The sequence below is a fragment of the Heptranchias perlo genome, chromosome 6 (assembly GCF_035084215.1).
Source record: "Heptranchias perlo isolate sHepPer1 chromosome 6, sHepPer1.hap1, whole genome shotgun sequence".
Classification (NCBI taxonomy): Eukaryota; Metazoa; Chordata; class Chondrichthyes; order Hexanchiformes; family Hexanchidae; genus Heptranchias; species Heptranchias perlo.
This window is the reverse complement of record NC_090330.1, coordinates 57,685,358-57,698,783: the sequence shown is the minus strand read 5'-3', so window position 1 is coordinate 57,698,783 and position 13,426 is coordinate 57,685,358. Positions and strand designations below refer to the sequence as shown.

Sequence of the window (13,426 nt, the reverse complement as noted above, 5' to 3'; positions counted from 1 at the left end):
GTTCAGAAATCGTACTGCCCAAAAAGGTTAACTTCAGGAGGATTGGGTTTTTTGCTTGCAACTAACACAAGGCAAAGGAAATGGTCAACGGATTTGTGGTTCCAGTTGACCATTCATGATACTGTACTTCTGTGGATTCATTTGCCAGCGTTTCAAGATAACAAAAAGCATCAATGCATTTATATTATTCAATAATATTTGGCAATACACAAATATAGAAACAATTTTTCATATTATTTCAAAAATAGCTATTAGTTCACCTGATCCAAATACAATGAAACCTATATAAACGGACGCCCCCAAAAAACAGACACCTGCAAAAAATAGATAACTTATTGACAATCCCAAATAACTTATATTGTAGCAGATGCAAGCTGCACCTTGAAACTACAAACACCCACAAATTATGAACAACGGACAGCCTTCAATGCACCAAGTGCGGTTACAACTTAAAACATGGGACACGCAGGTCAGCGCGAGGCAGTAGCGGGTTTTGTGAAAGAAACAGCTTTTGTGGAATGGGGAGCTCTATCCCAGGGATAGAAAGGTTTCGCTACTGCTATGGATGCTGGGTAAAGAACTCCCCATTCAACAAAAGCTGGGAACTGCAGCGGGCAACACCACATCTCACTCCACCAGTACGTCAGGTACCGATGAGCTGCTAACAGACCCCTACCTATCCCCCAGCACATCAAATATTAGCAGCTGTAGCACACAGAGGGAGAGGATCCCAGACAGGGGTCTGCAGGACACGAATCCCCCCAATTTGCTGGGATCTCCCAGGCACTCCGCCTACAGCAGTCACCTCGCCCTGTGCAGGCTGCCAATGTCGCAGATCCCAGGATCACCACATCCCTCCCTCAATAATGGCAATGAACTGGGAAATCCAACGAACAGAAAGTGAACTGAAATCACATCCCACTGGCAGGGCTCCAGAATTAGGCACAATCCCAGGTGAAGGTGGAAAAAAAAGGAATGCTGCAGGAGATACAGCCAATCCCACGATATTTGGCTCATCCGGTTTCCTGCACATGCAATGACCATTTTGAAAACAAGGACACCTAATGCAAGTCCCTTAGGTGTGCCTACTTTACAGGTTTCATTGTATACTACATTCTACAGAGGAGAATATTCAAATTTCTTGGATTCTGTTACCTTTGGTTTTACTGAAGTGCGGTATCTCCAGTTCCTCCTGGTCCCCTTTTGCATGTTGCTCTTCCTTTTGAAATCCCTCTGGCTCTATAGAAAGGTCTAAATCTTCATCCTGCGTCCCAACAGATGGGGCTGATAAAGGTTCAGGCTTAAGACGCAATATCAGGTCACCTCTGATCTCTAGGGGGAAAATAAAAAAAATAACTACAAAGAATATCAGTAACTGACACCAAAATATTGACACTTTCACTTGCAGTCTGCACTCAAGGCTCAGAATTGACGGCCATGATGTCCCTTGCATAACAAAGAAAGTACTTGAACTACTAAGTGAGTGTGCTGAAGTGTGTAAAAAAACAAAGATCCTTATGGCTATAAACATAGCCCTGCAGTTATAGAATCATAGAATGGTTACAGCATGGAAGGAGGCCATTCGGACTATTGAGTCCGTGCCGGCTCTCTGCAAGAGCAATCCTGCTAGTCCCACTCCCCCGCCTTATCCCCATAGCACTGTAAATTTTTCCCTTCAAGTACTAATCCAATTCCCTTATGAAAGCCACAATTGAATCTGCCTCCACCACCCACTCCGGCAGTGCATTCCAGATTATAACCACTGTCACCTTTGGTTCTTTTGCCAATCACCGTAAATCTATGTCTGCCGGTTCTTGACCCTTCCACCAATGGGAACAGTTTCTCTCTGGACACTTCATGATTTTGAACACCTCTATCAAATCTCCTCTCAACCTTCTCTGCTCCAAGGAGAACAACCCCAGCTTTTCCAGTTTATCTAGGAAGTCCCTCATCCCAGGAATCATTCTAGTAAATCCCTTCAGTACCCTTCTCTGAGGCCTTCATATCCTTCCTAAAGTCCAGTGCCCAGAACTGGACACAATACTCCAGTTGTGACCAAACCAGTGTTTTATAAAGGTTTATCATAACCTCCTTGCTTTTGTACTCTATGCCTCTATTTATAAAGCCCAGGATCCCGTATGCTTTTTTAACCGCTTCCTCAACCTGCCCTGCCACCTTCAACGATTTGTGCACATATATCCCCAGATCTTTCTGTTCCTGCATCCCTTTCAGAATTGTACCCTGTATTGCCTCTCCTCGTTCTTCCTACCGAAATGTATCACTTCACACTTTTCTATGTTGAATTTCATTTGCCACATGTCCACCCATTTCACCAGCCTATCTATGTCCTCTTGAAGTCTATCACTATTCTCCTCACTGTTCACTACCCTTCCAAATTATTACTAAAACATCTGCAACATTTTTGACTAGCAACAAAACAGCACAACACTTAGAAGAATAGCCCTACATATGAAAAGCTTCCAAGACAGAAAAGATTTATGATACATTTATGAATTTGTAACTAAAAAATGAGTTATGATTTTCCCCTAAATAATCTTGAAAACATGTAACACAATTAAAAACTGAATTTATTAAACATCCATTACATCCCATGAGATTACGGCAAAATGAAGCATGATGTCTCCAGGGGTAGTTATGTTATGGTGTGTTCCAAGAGGACTTTAGACAGCAGCTGCAGCTTTCTAAGCAAATATTGAAAGATAGTTCATAGAATCATAAAATTTACGGCACAGAAGGAGGCCATTCAGCCCATTGTGTCTGCGCCAGCCGAAAGAGCTATCCAGCCTAATCCCACTTTACAGCTCTTGGGCTGTAGCCTTGTAGATTACAGCACTTCAAATGCATATCCAAGTACTTTTTAAATGCAATGACGGTTTCTGCCTCTACCATCCTTTCAGGCAGCGAGTTCCAGACCCCCACTACACTCTGGGTGAAAAAAATTCTCCTCAGCTCCCCCCTAATCCTTCATATCTCCCGCATTGGATGTCCCAGAAGATTCTGTTGTATAGCAATCCCAGACACAGTTTTGAGAGAGCTCCAGTGGTACAAAAGCCTACTTTGTAGGTATGAATTACGTTAACACTAGTCTGAATTGCTAATTTAAAGATAATGCTTCATACTATCATCTTTGACTAGACTATTTGTAAAATACTAAAAGTAAAATACTGCAGATGCTGAAATAAAAACAGAAAATGCTGGAAATATTCAGGTCAGGCAGCACCTGTGGAGAGAGAAACAGAGTTAACGTTTCAAGTCGATGACCTTTTGGAACCCAGCCGGAAGTTAGAAGTTGGTGGGGGGAAGGGGGCATGGAGAGGCTGGCAGCAGATGCTAAGAGTTTTTGGGGGTCAGGCGGCTCATTCATGCTCTTCATAAACATGTTTGCCATTTTTGTGAGCAGCCTGAAAAGATGCCTTTAAGGACCACTAGTTAGGCTGCTCTACTTCTAGTACCAATTGGCAGAGTGTGCCACCGATCGGTACCTGAAAATTGAGACAGGTACCCTATCTTAGCGCACAACCCTGCATCTTATTTCACTTAACAGAAAATAGCCTTTAGGGAGGGAAACCTTGGGGGTGATTTTAAACCCCAAGAACTGGTGGGTTGGGGGTGGGTGGGAGTTGAAAATAGTTGTTTTTTGGGTCGCGACTGCAACCCAGCTTTATTTCTGGGTTTAATGTTGGCGTGGAAAAGTACAAGCTTTCCACTGGGAATGCAAAGTCCGAAAATTTTGCAGTTGCGACCCAAAAAAACAACTATTTTCAACTCCCACCCTCCCCAACCCACCCGTTCTTGGGGTTTAAAATCACTCCCCTTGTCTTACCTGGTCTGGCCAATGGTTGACTCTTAACTGCCCTCTGAAGTGGCCCAGTAAGACACTCAGTTATTATCAAACTCAGATAACTAGGGATTGGCAATAAATGCTGGAGCTGCCAGTGATGCCCACATCCAGGGAATGAATAAAAAACTTAAAATCTATTTAGTGTTAATGTTTCACATCCACTACCAAAATAGTGCATTACCTCATCTTTTAGTGGTACTACACACCCAAGATTTCTCAAATCACAAGTCTTCTATTCCAATGCAGTGTTAAACTGAAGATCACCATACAAGTTTTACATCACCACCTTGGAGAGTGCTCCAAGAATTATTTTTACTTGTAATGCTAATTGCTGTCAATAGGTCTTACCCATAAAATTTATTTCTACCTTGCAGCTTTCAATTGCACTGTTCAGATTTTTTACACTTTCTATTTTCCACATCTACAATGCTCTGAAATATTGAAAATGCAATGCATGTGCACATACACAAAAACTGTTTCCAGAACTACATTTCACATTACTAGCAAGATGGGGGGAGGGATCTGGTAGCAATAACAAAAGCTTAAAGATAAAAGAAACAGGAGATGAGTGTAAAGGTCAGGCCAGGGTGAGGGATAATGATAACATAAATGGTCAAGGAACAAATACATAAAACAGAAGAGTAAATGGAATGTTAAAAAGAGCAGAAAGGACAACTATTAAAGATGAATTAAACGGCCTGTACAGCAACGTACACTGTGTCCAAAATAAAATGGGTGGACTGGAGGCAATAATTCGTCGCGAGGAACCAAATGTAGTAGCAATAACTGAAACGTGGCTACGTAAACAACAGAACTGGCAACTAAATACTGCAGGTTATAACATAACCAGAAAGGATAGGGAAGGGGGGGGGAAAGAGGTGGAGTAGCTGTGCTAATTAGAGATAACATAACGGCAGTAGAAAAAAGGGACATAACCAACAGAAGGATAGAAACAGAATCCAGATGGATTGAAATAAAAGATAAGGGATTGATCAGGCTAAATAGGGGGGGGTATACAAAGGACTACCTAATAGTGAAAAGGAGATGGAGGAAGACGTATGTAAGCAAATATGTGGGGCTCGATATTAGGAGGGAGGCGAGTTGGCAGCAGGGGGTTGAATGGGCGCGTGGGTAACGCGCCCAGTGAATTTGAGGTGCTCCGCACGCAATCGCAGCCTAATTGAAGGCACTTACCTTGGCTTCCGGGTTTCGCGCTGGAAAGCTGAGCAGCGTGCGGACTGCGCACCCGCAGCATAGGCTGTCAGCTGGAGGAGCCCTATTTAAAGGGGCAGTCCTCCACTGACTGATGCTGCAGAAAATAGGAAAAATTACAGCATGGAGCAGCCCAGGGGAAAGGCTGCTCCCAGGTTTAATGATGCCTCACTCCAGGTCTTACTGGATGGGGTGAGGAGGAGGAGGAGGGAGATCTTGCACCCGGCGGATGGAAGGAAGTGGCCTGCCTCTGCCAACAAGAAGGCCTGGCTCAAGATGGCAGAGGAGGTCACCAGCACCACCAACATACCACGCACCTGCATACAGTGCAGGAGCCGCTTCAATGACCTAAGTAGGTCAGCCGAAGTGATTACACTTACTCATTCCCCTACACTCCGTCTGCCACATCACTGCCCCCACCCCACATCTCCTTCTGCACTGCCAACACTACTCTGTCACATCACTCCTCACACCCACTCAAAGCTCATCCTCATCTTACCTGCACTTACTCACCTCGCCAGTACTCATCCCACCACTACCACTCAAACCAATCCTCATACAATCTCATGGCTCGATCTCATACTCACCCTCTGATTAATCTCTTTCACGGCCAGCCTCACCCAACCTGCCACTACCTGTGCTGCAGCCACACATATGTGCAGTAGGAAGCGTAAAGCAAACGTGTCGTGAGCATGAAGGGGATGCACAAGGGTGTTTGAGGGTTTGTCATGGTTTTTACTTATATTTGATTTCTGATCAACTCACATTACATATTATATTGGCACCACTACTGCCACGTCTTTGCAAATCTTGTCTGGTTTGTGCAATAATGCCCTTTCCTGAGGATCACCATGAAGACCCACAACTTTTTTTTTTTATTCGTTCACGGGATGTGGGCGTCGCTGGCAAGGCCGGCATTTATTGCCCATCCCTAATTGCCCTTGAGAAGGTGGTGGTGAGCCGCCTTCTTGAACCGCTGCAGTCCGTGTGGTGACAGTTCTCCCACAGTGCTGTTAGGAAGGGAGTTCCAGGATTTTGACCCAGCGACAATGAAGGAACGGCGATATATTTCCAAGTCGGGATGGTGTGTGACTTGGAGGGGAACGTGCAGGTGGTGTTGTTCCCATGCGCCTGCTGCCCTTGTCCTTCTAGGTGGTAGAGGTCGCGGGTTTGGGAGATGCCACCCATTGTGTCACTGCTGAGTGGGTGTATTTGCAGGGCTCTTTTGTGCAGACGACTGAGAGACGCCGGTGATGTCTCCGGTGGCACCCTGGAAGGATGCAAAGGAGAAGTTGTTGAGGGCAGTGGTGACTTTGACAGCGACAGCGACAGGTAAGGTGATGGTGCTCGGGCCAGCCGGGAGCAGCTCGGCATGAAGGAGGCTGCAGATGTCCACGACTACATGTCGAATGACTCTGAGCCTCCGTGTGCACTGCTGCTCAGAGAGGTCCAGGAAGCTGAGCCTCAGTCTGTAGACCCTGTGGCGAGGGTAGTGCCTTCTACGACGCATCTCTCTCTGCGGTTGCCCTCCCTCCTGCTGTGCAGGTGGGTGTATCACAGCACTGTGTTGTGGAGCTCCACTTGTCAGAGGTGGACAGCGTGGCCGGCGAGGCTGGTGATGCTGTTCGTCCTCCGAGGAGGTCATGACTGCAGCTATGGCGGCCCCCATCCGGAAGATGTACATTTGAGGGGGTCCGTAAGGTAGGTAAATGTGTCTGCACACCGGGGTAAGTGTGCAAGTTTGTGAATTTTATTGTTAGGAGGAGGGTGGTGGAGGCCAAACTTTGTCCAAAGTGACAGAGTAATGAGTGAGGGTCTCCCCCCACCAACCTGTCAAATGGACCTTTGCAGCTGCCACAGGATGGTGGCTGCAACACGTCCATTTCAACTGGGAGTGCTTCCCCCAGTACAGGAAACACGCTCAGCTGAGTTGAAAATCCCACCCCTCCTAAAATATCCTACAAATCAGGTCTGCAAACGACCTGAACTATCTAATTAATTGGTTTAAGTGGGATCCCGCCGGCTTTAATTGATGGCGGGAGTCCCGCATGCAGGGGCTGCGCGCGCATCTAAGCATGTGACTGGGGAACCCGGAAGTGGGTAGGTTGAAGCCGGGCTCCGGACCTGCCCCGGGAATCCCCGATTTTCGGAGCCCCCCCCCCACGAACCCGCCGTCTTGGACGTCCGAAAAATCAGTAAAGGACATAGAATAATAATCATGGGAGACTAACTATCCCCAAATAAACTGACAAGAGGTAGGTAGGTAAAGGGGTACAGGGAGTGGAGTTTTTACAATGTGTGAAGGACTCCTTTCTTACCCAGTTTGTAAAAAGCCCAATAAGAGAGGAAGCACTGCTGGATCTAGTAATGGGAAATGAACCAAAACAGGTAGGAGAAGTAAGCATAGGGGAACATCTAGGTAATAGTGACCACAACATAATAAGGTTTAAGATAAAGATTGAGAAGGACATAAGTAAGAAAAAGACCAAAGTAATAAATTGGAAAAAAAGTCGACGTTCAATGGATGAGAATGGAACTAGGGAAAATAAACTGGAAAAATGTACTGATAAACAAAGAAATAAGAACTGCAGTGGGAAATATTTAAAACGGTGATCAAGAGTGTCCAGGAGAAATATATCCCACTAAAAAGCAAGAACAAACTAGCCAGTAATGATACACCATGGTTGAATAACAAAATAAGGGTAAAATTGAAACTAAAGAAAAAAAGCAACTAAGTACGTAGACAACAAAGGAGGAGAGGATGACAAAAGGGAATACACAAAGATTAGAAAAGTTAAAAAAAAATTAGGAAGGCAAAGAGAAACTATAAAATTAATCAAATATAATAAAAATAGTAAAGTATTCTACAGACACATAAATAACAAAAGAAAAATCAGGATAGGGATACACATGATAAACTCACAGGTAATGACAGCAAAATGGCAGAAATATTAATTACTTTGCCTCAGTATTTACCAGGGAGACTAACATGGTGGGCATGATACTAGAGGAGATCAAAAAATATATAAAGTCATTTAAGATAGAAAGGGGGGAGATAATTGATAAACTAATCAAACTAAGGGAGGATAAGACCCATGATCCGGATGGATTGCTTTGGCGCATATTAGGAGAAGTTAGGGAAGAGATAGCAGAGGCACTATTACATATACTTAAAAATTCATTAGCAAAGGGAATAGTGCCAGAGGGCTGGCGGACAGCTAATGTGATTCCTATATTTTAAAAAAGGAGATAGAAGTCGTCCAGGAAACTACAGACCAATTAGCTTAACATTGATGGTAAGAAAGATAATGGAATCCTTACTCAAAGATGTAATCGAAAAACATCTAGAAACCGAAAATATAATAAAGAATAGTCAGCACGGATTTCAAAAGGGCAGGTCCTGCTTGACCAACCTTACTGAATTCTTTGAAGAAATAACAGAAAGGGTAGACAAGGATAATGTAGTAGATGTAATATATTTGTATTTTCAAAAGGTCTTCGATAAGGTACCACATTGTAGACTCACGACTAAGGTCAGAGCACGTGGAGTCAGGGAACAAGTACAGAATGGATAGCAAGCTGGCTACAAAACAGAAAAGATTGAAGGTGGTTACTCAGACTGGCAAAAAGGTGGGAAGTGGTGTTCCACAAGGATTCGTGCTGGGATCTCAGTTGTTCACCATTTACATGAAGGATTTGGTCTCGGGAATCGGAAGTACAATTTCAAAATTTGCGGACAACACTACATTGGGGGTATAGCTAGTACCAAGGAGGACTGTGACAAAATACAGGAAGACATTAATAAACTTGCAGAATGTAATTGGCAAATGAATTTCAATATAGATAAGTGAGGTATTACATTTTGGTAGGAAGAATAAGGGGGCCACATACAGCTTGGATAATAAGAGTCTAAATAGGCTAGAGGAGCAGAGCGATCTGAGGGTACAGATACACAAACCACTAAAGGTAGTGACGCAGGTTAATTAGGCCATAAGAAAAGCAAACCAATACTGAGGTTCATTTCTAGAGGGATAGAACTGAAAAGCAGAGAGGTTACGTTGAACTTGTATAGAACATTGGTTACACCATTCTTGGAGTATTGTGAACAGTTCTGGTCTCCATATTGGCACTGGAGAAGGTGCAAAAAAAATTTACTAGGATGATACCAGAACAGAGAGGTTATACTTATCATTAAAGATTGAACAGGCTGGGGCTCTTTTCTCTACAAAAGAAAAGACTAAGGGGTGACCTGATAGAGATCTTTACAATTATGGAAGGGTTTAATAGAGTAGAAGTAGAGAAGATGTTTTCACTTGCAGGGTAGAACAGAACTAGGAGCCATAAATATAAGAAAGTCACTAATAAATCCAATAGGGAATTCAGGAGTAATTTCTCTACCCAGAGAGTGGAACTCACTACCACGAGGAGTAGTTGAGGCAACTAGCATAGATGCATTTAAGGGAAGCTAGATAAAAACGAGGGAGAAAGGAATAGAAGGATATGATGATGGGGTTAGATGAAGTAAGGAGGGTGGAGGCTCGTGTGGAGCATAAACACATGCATGGACCTGTTGGGCTGAATGCCTGTTTCTGTGCTGTACATTCTGTGTAATCTTTCATGTTCTTACCACTCAATTCCCAATCATTTCTGAATTTCTGAAAAATGTTTAGCATTACAACAAACTAACTGCAACTATATGCTCTTGATCTTACTTTTATCACCAGCATACATATCCTCAAAGGCAAATTCCATCTCCCTCTGCCGATCCTCTTTTACTTCCACACGTCTATACTGCGGTTCAAACAGTTGGGGTGGCATTTGAGCCACAGTCTGCCTTCTACGTGTCAGATCAACATGCTGCATTTGTTCCAGTTCCTTCATCAGTCTCTCTCTATCCTGGAAGCGAATGTGAAAAAATACTTTAAATGTATATTTGTCAATTTCACTTTTTATTCTTTACTAAGGACTGCAGCAACAGTAATTTGTGCAATGCATTAGTCTTTTGTATCTTTCTTCAAGCCCTAGTCTTAACTGTTGTGCAGTAACTACACTGAGTTTGTTGATTGCAGTAAAACAGCTGGATCTAGCACCCCACCCCCACGATTACTAGGCTTGTGTCAAACTGCTGTACTTGTTCACCAGATATTAGGTTTAATGCTGCTAAGGAGATCACAAATCCATGAAAAATGATCAACATTATGTTAAACTAGATTTTAAACTTACTAGAACCAGAATGTAAATACTGCACATCCACATAGCAATGTAGCATGCAACTTCAGTAAATAGGTTAAACTTTTTTTTTATTAATTAGTACTGCGTTGTGTTATTTGCTGGTTGAATACTTGCTCACTCAGTTTATGGTAGTGCCTTTATTACCTGTATCAAGTGAACCATTTGGAGAGCATGACTGCCTCGCAATCTAGCTTTCTCTAGCTGTTCTCGCCTCTCCATCTCAGCTTCCTGTTGCAATTCCTCCAAGCGCTTTCCTTCCTCATCAGCAGTCAGTCGAGCACTAACCTATTGAAAGAGTAAGCTTTTAATAGTTAAAAAGTAAACGCACAATGTACAGTAAATCTTGTGAAGATAATTTAGAAAGACCATGTGTTGGTCGAACTTTAGAATATTGTGGGAAATCATGCCCCCTTACCTACCTATTTAAAAGGTGTGCTAATTAATACTGTATGTGCTATATTAAATAGATGGCTCAGTAACTTATGGACATCACTCATTATGTTCAATAGAAAATATTTTGGTCCACAATTTTTTTTTCCCCACACAAATTAACTCCTTTTTACTGGCAAATACTTTTAGCTACAAATTTGAAAATTTAATATTTTGCCACATTTACAGCATACGTAACAGTTTTTAAAACAAAACATAGCATGCAGGGCTTTTAAAGCCCAATTACTATTTCTCAATTTATCTCAGTTGTCTCCTTCATTCTCTTCAACCTTGGTGGTCTCCTTCACCTTCAGCTTAACTCTTCATTGATTTTTCAGAAATTGAGAAACCAGAGGAATCTTCTGATTTGCTACTGTGCTCCTATCCAATGCAATGCAGTTTTTAAAAAGTTTGTGCATTTCACTTTATTTCCCACACTTCTTATCCTCAGCTGTGACATGCAGCACTATGAATCAACTTGAAAGGTTTTGAAGAAATTTAAGAGAGATTTTTCCCCGAGATCAGTGTCAGGCCACATATTCGCAGAAGATGATAGCTACAAGAAAAGTGCTTACTGGAGAGTTAGTTATCGTTGTAGGAATAATCACAACAATAAAGCCATTAATGGGGACTCAGGAATGCTACGCGGACCCAGGTTAAAGAGGAGTGCGGAACTGGCAGCAAAGACTCTGGGAGTGCCCATACGTTTCACCCGTGACCGACCAGCATGCCAAAAGGTGAAGCAACAACCAGAACCATAACACCCCAAAAGGAGGTGCCCAGAAGTACCAGCTAGTCACGAGAAAGGGAAAGCAGGGAATTTAAAGAACCCAACTCCAAGCTTGGGTAAAATTGCAAATAGATTAGAATGAATGGCAGCAGTCAAATAAAAGAACCTCCAGACAATCTTCTAACCATGACATGCGGCATCAAGGATGCTACAGTCCAAGCGATGTACAAAGCCAAATTGGGACTGGTGTTATGTAAAAGTAGCACAAGGGAAAAGAACTTCCCCATTTGGATCCTGAACAGGGGAAAAGAGACACATACAACAAGTTAACAGTTAGTGGCTCTATTTTTACTTATATAGGATACTGTCATCTAGCCACTCTAAGACAGCCAAGTGTTAGTTTCTATTAGTGACTGTGTGAGCAGGAATCCTTAAGATTATAGTTATCCATATTCTAAACAAGTACTTAGCTTTGATCTGTAATTCAGCCTCTTTATGCATTTTGATTAGTGAGAGGGATACTCTTGCCAACGTGGACAGTAAATTCACTCTTGCATCAAGATGACATTCATTTTCCATTTCTAACCATCCCCACCTTTATTGTAAAATACGTTCATTGGTTGAGTTTCTACCTACAGCACCCAGAATTCTTCTCATTATTACTACTGCATGCCTCGAATGTCAGCTGGAAATAAAGACCAAGGAGAATAAACCATTTAAGAGTTACCATTACTTTAAAAACTGTATAGATTTTCTAACTAGTTACTGCAGAACATTATTTAGGATACACATATTAATGCTCCTAAGGTGAGTGGAATGAATGTTGGATTGTGGTTTGTTTTTGAATGGCTTATGTTTGAATGCAGCTGTGCTGCTTGTGTTTTGTCAAGTTGAGAAAGCAGAAATGTAGGAGAGGATGATGTTAAGAGATAGGTTGTAAAATTCGAGTTGTAGTGAGAAATAGGTGTATGAATGTTGGTTTAATTGCAGGGATGGTGAACTTCATGACTGGCACTGCCTGATAAGTCATGCAAGAAGAGTGAATGATGTGTGTTTTGTGTTTGCATAGGAGGAATCAGTGCGAGGCAGCTCAGTAAGGGTACAGATTTTGGAGGACATTTTTGGAGCATTGCACTGCCTGGTTGTCAGGATGGCCAAATGGTCTAAGGCGCCAGACTCAAGGACTGCTTATCCCTACCTTACTAAAGGTTGGTGAATTCTGGTCCCTTTCTAGAGGCGTGGGTTGGAATCCCACTTCTGGCATTAGCTTTTTATCCACACAAATGCCGTCAGGGTCAAAAAGCCTGCTCAATTCTGTTTCAATTTACATGTGGCCGCTTCAAGTAACTCAACGGTATTGCCGTTTGCTGACAAAAGCGAATCAGATCAATACTTGAAGGGAAAAAATTTGCAGGGCTATGTCGAAAGAGCAAGGGAATGGGACTAATTGGACAGCTCTTTCAAAGAGTTGGCACAAGCAAGATGGGCCAAACGGCCTCCTCTTACGCTGTACCTACTCACTTAATAAGCTGCATTTGTTTGTATTCAAATCATTCAGATACCTGTTTTGTGTTCATTTCCCTGTCCACATAAGGCTCAGGCAGATGGTAGTGTGTGACAGAGAAGCTGTCAATATCATACATCTTCACTGCTGGGTATTTTGGAACTTCAAGATCCTATAATTTAAAAAAAATGTAAAGTTGTTTCTAGACAGTAATGATACATAAATGCAATTAGGAATTTTCTTTAAAAGCATGAAGTAGATAATTGAAATTAATTTCATTTAAAATCTGTTTGTTCCACACCACTTAACTTTCACAGTATCAGCTGTAGACAGTACCAATTAATATTTTCACTATCAGCAGGTTCAGGGAAACTCACATTTCTGGACCAACTAGTTTTATATGTTTTCAGCTCAAGCAATCCAACATTTGCGGGGTGGGGGGGGGGGGGGTGGGGGG

The 13,426-nt window shown here is 42.6% G+C and overlaps 1 protein-coding gene and 1 non-coding gene across 2 annotated transcripts in view; one reads left to right on the top strand and one right to left on the bottom strand.

Annotated features, from left to right (window-relative positions):
• cep295 (centrosomal protein 295) overlaps window positions 1–13,426 on the bottom strand; it is a 133,198-nt gene that overhangs the window by 103,042 nt on the left and 16,730 nt on the right. The window contains exons 7-10 of the mRNA XM_067986347.1: window positions 13,028–13,141; window positions 10,451–10,591; window positions 9,787–9,970; window positions 1,156–1,332 (exon numbers count right to left, since the gene is read on the bottom strand). Of these exons, the coding sequence (XP_067842448.1) occupies window positions 1,156–1,332; window positions 9,787–9,970; window positions 10,451–10,591; window positions 13,028–13,141 (616 nt within the window). The remainder of the gene's footprint in view (window positions 1–1,155; window positions 1,333–9,786; window positions 9,971–10,450; window positions 10,592–13,027; window positions 13,142–13,426) is intronic.
• On the top strand, window positions 12,610–12,728 carry trnal-caa (transfer RNA leucine (anticodon CAA)). Its single transcript has 2 exons — window positions 12,610–12,647; window positions 12,683–12,728. It is a non-coding gene; the product is annotated as a tRNA-Leu (tRNA).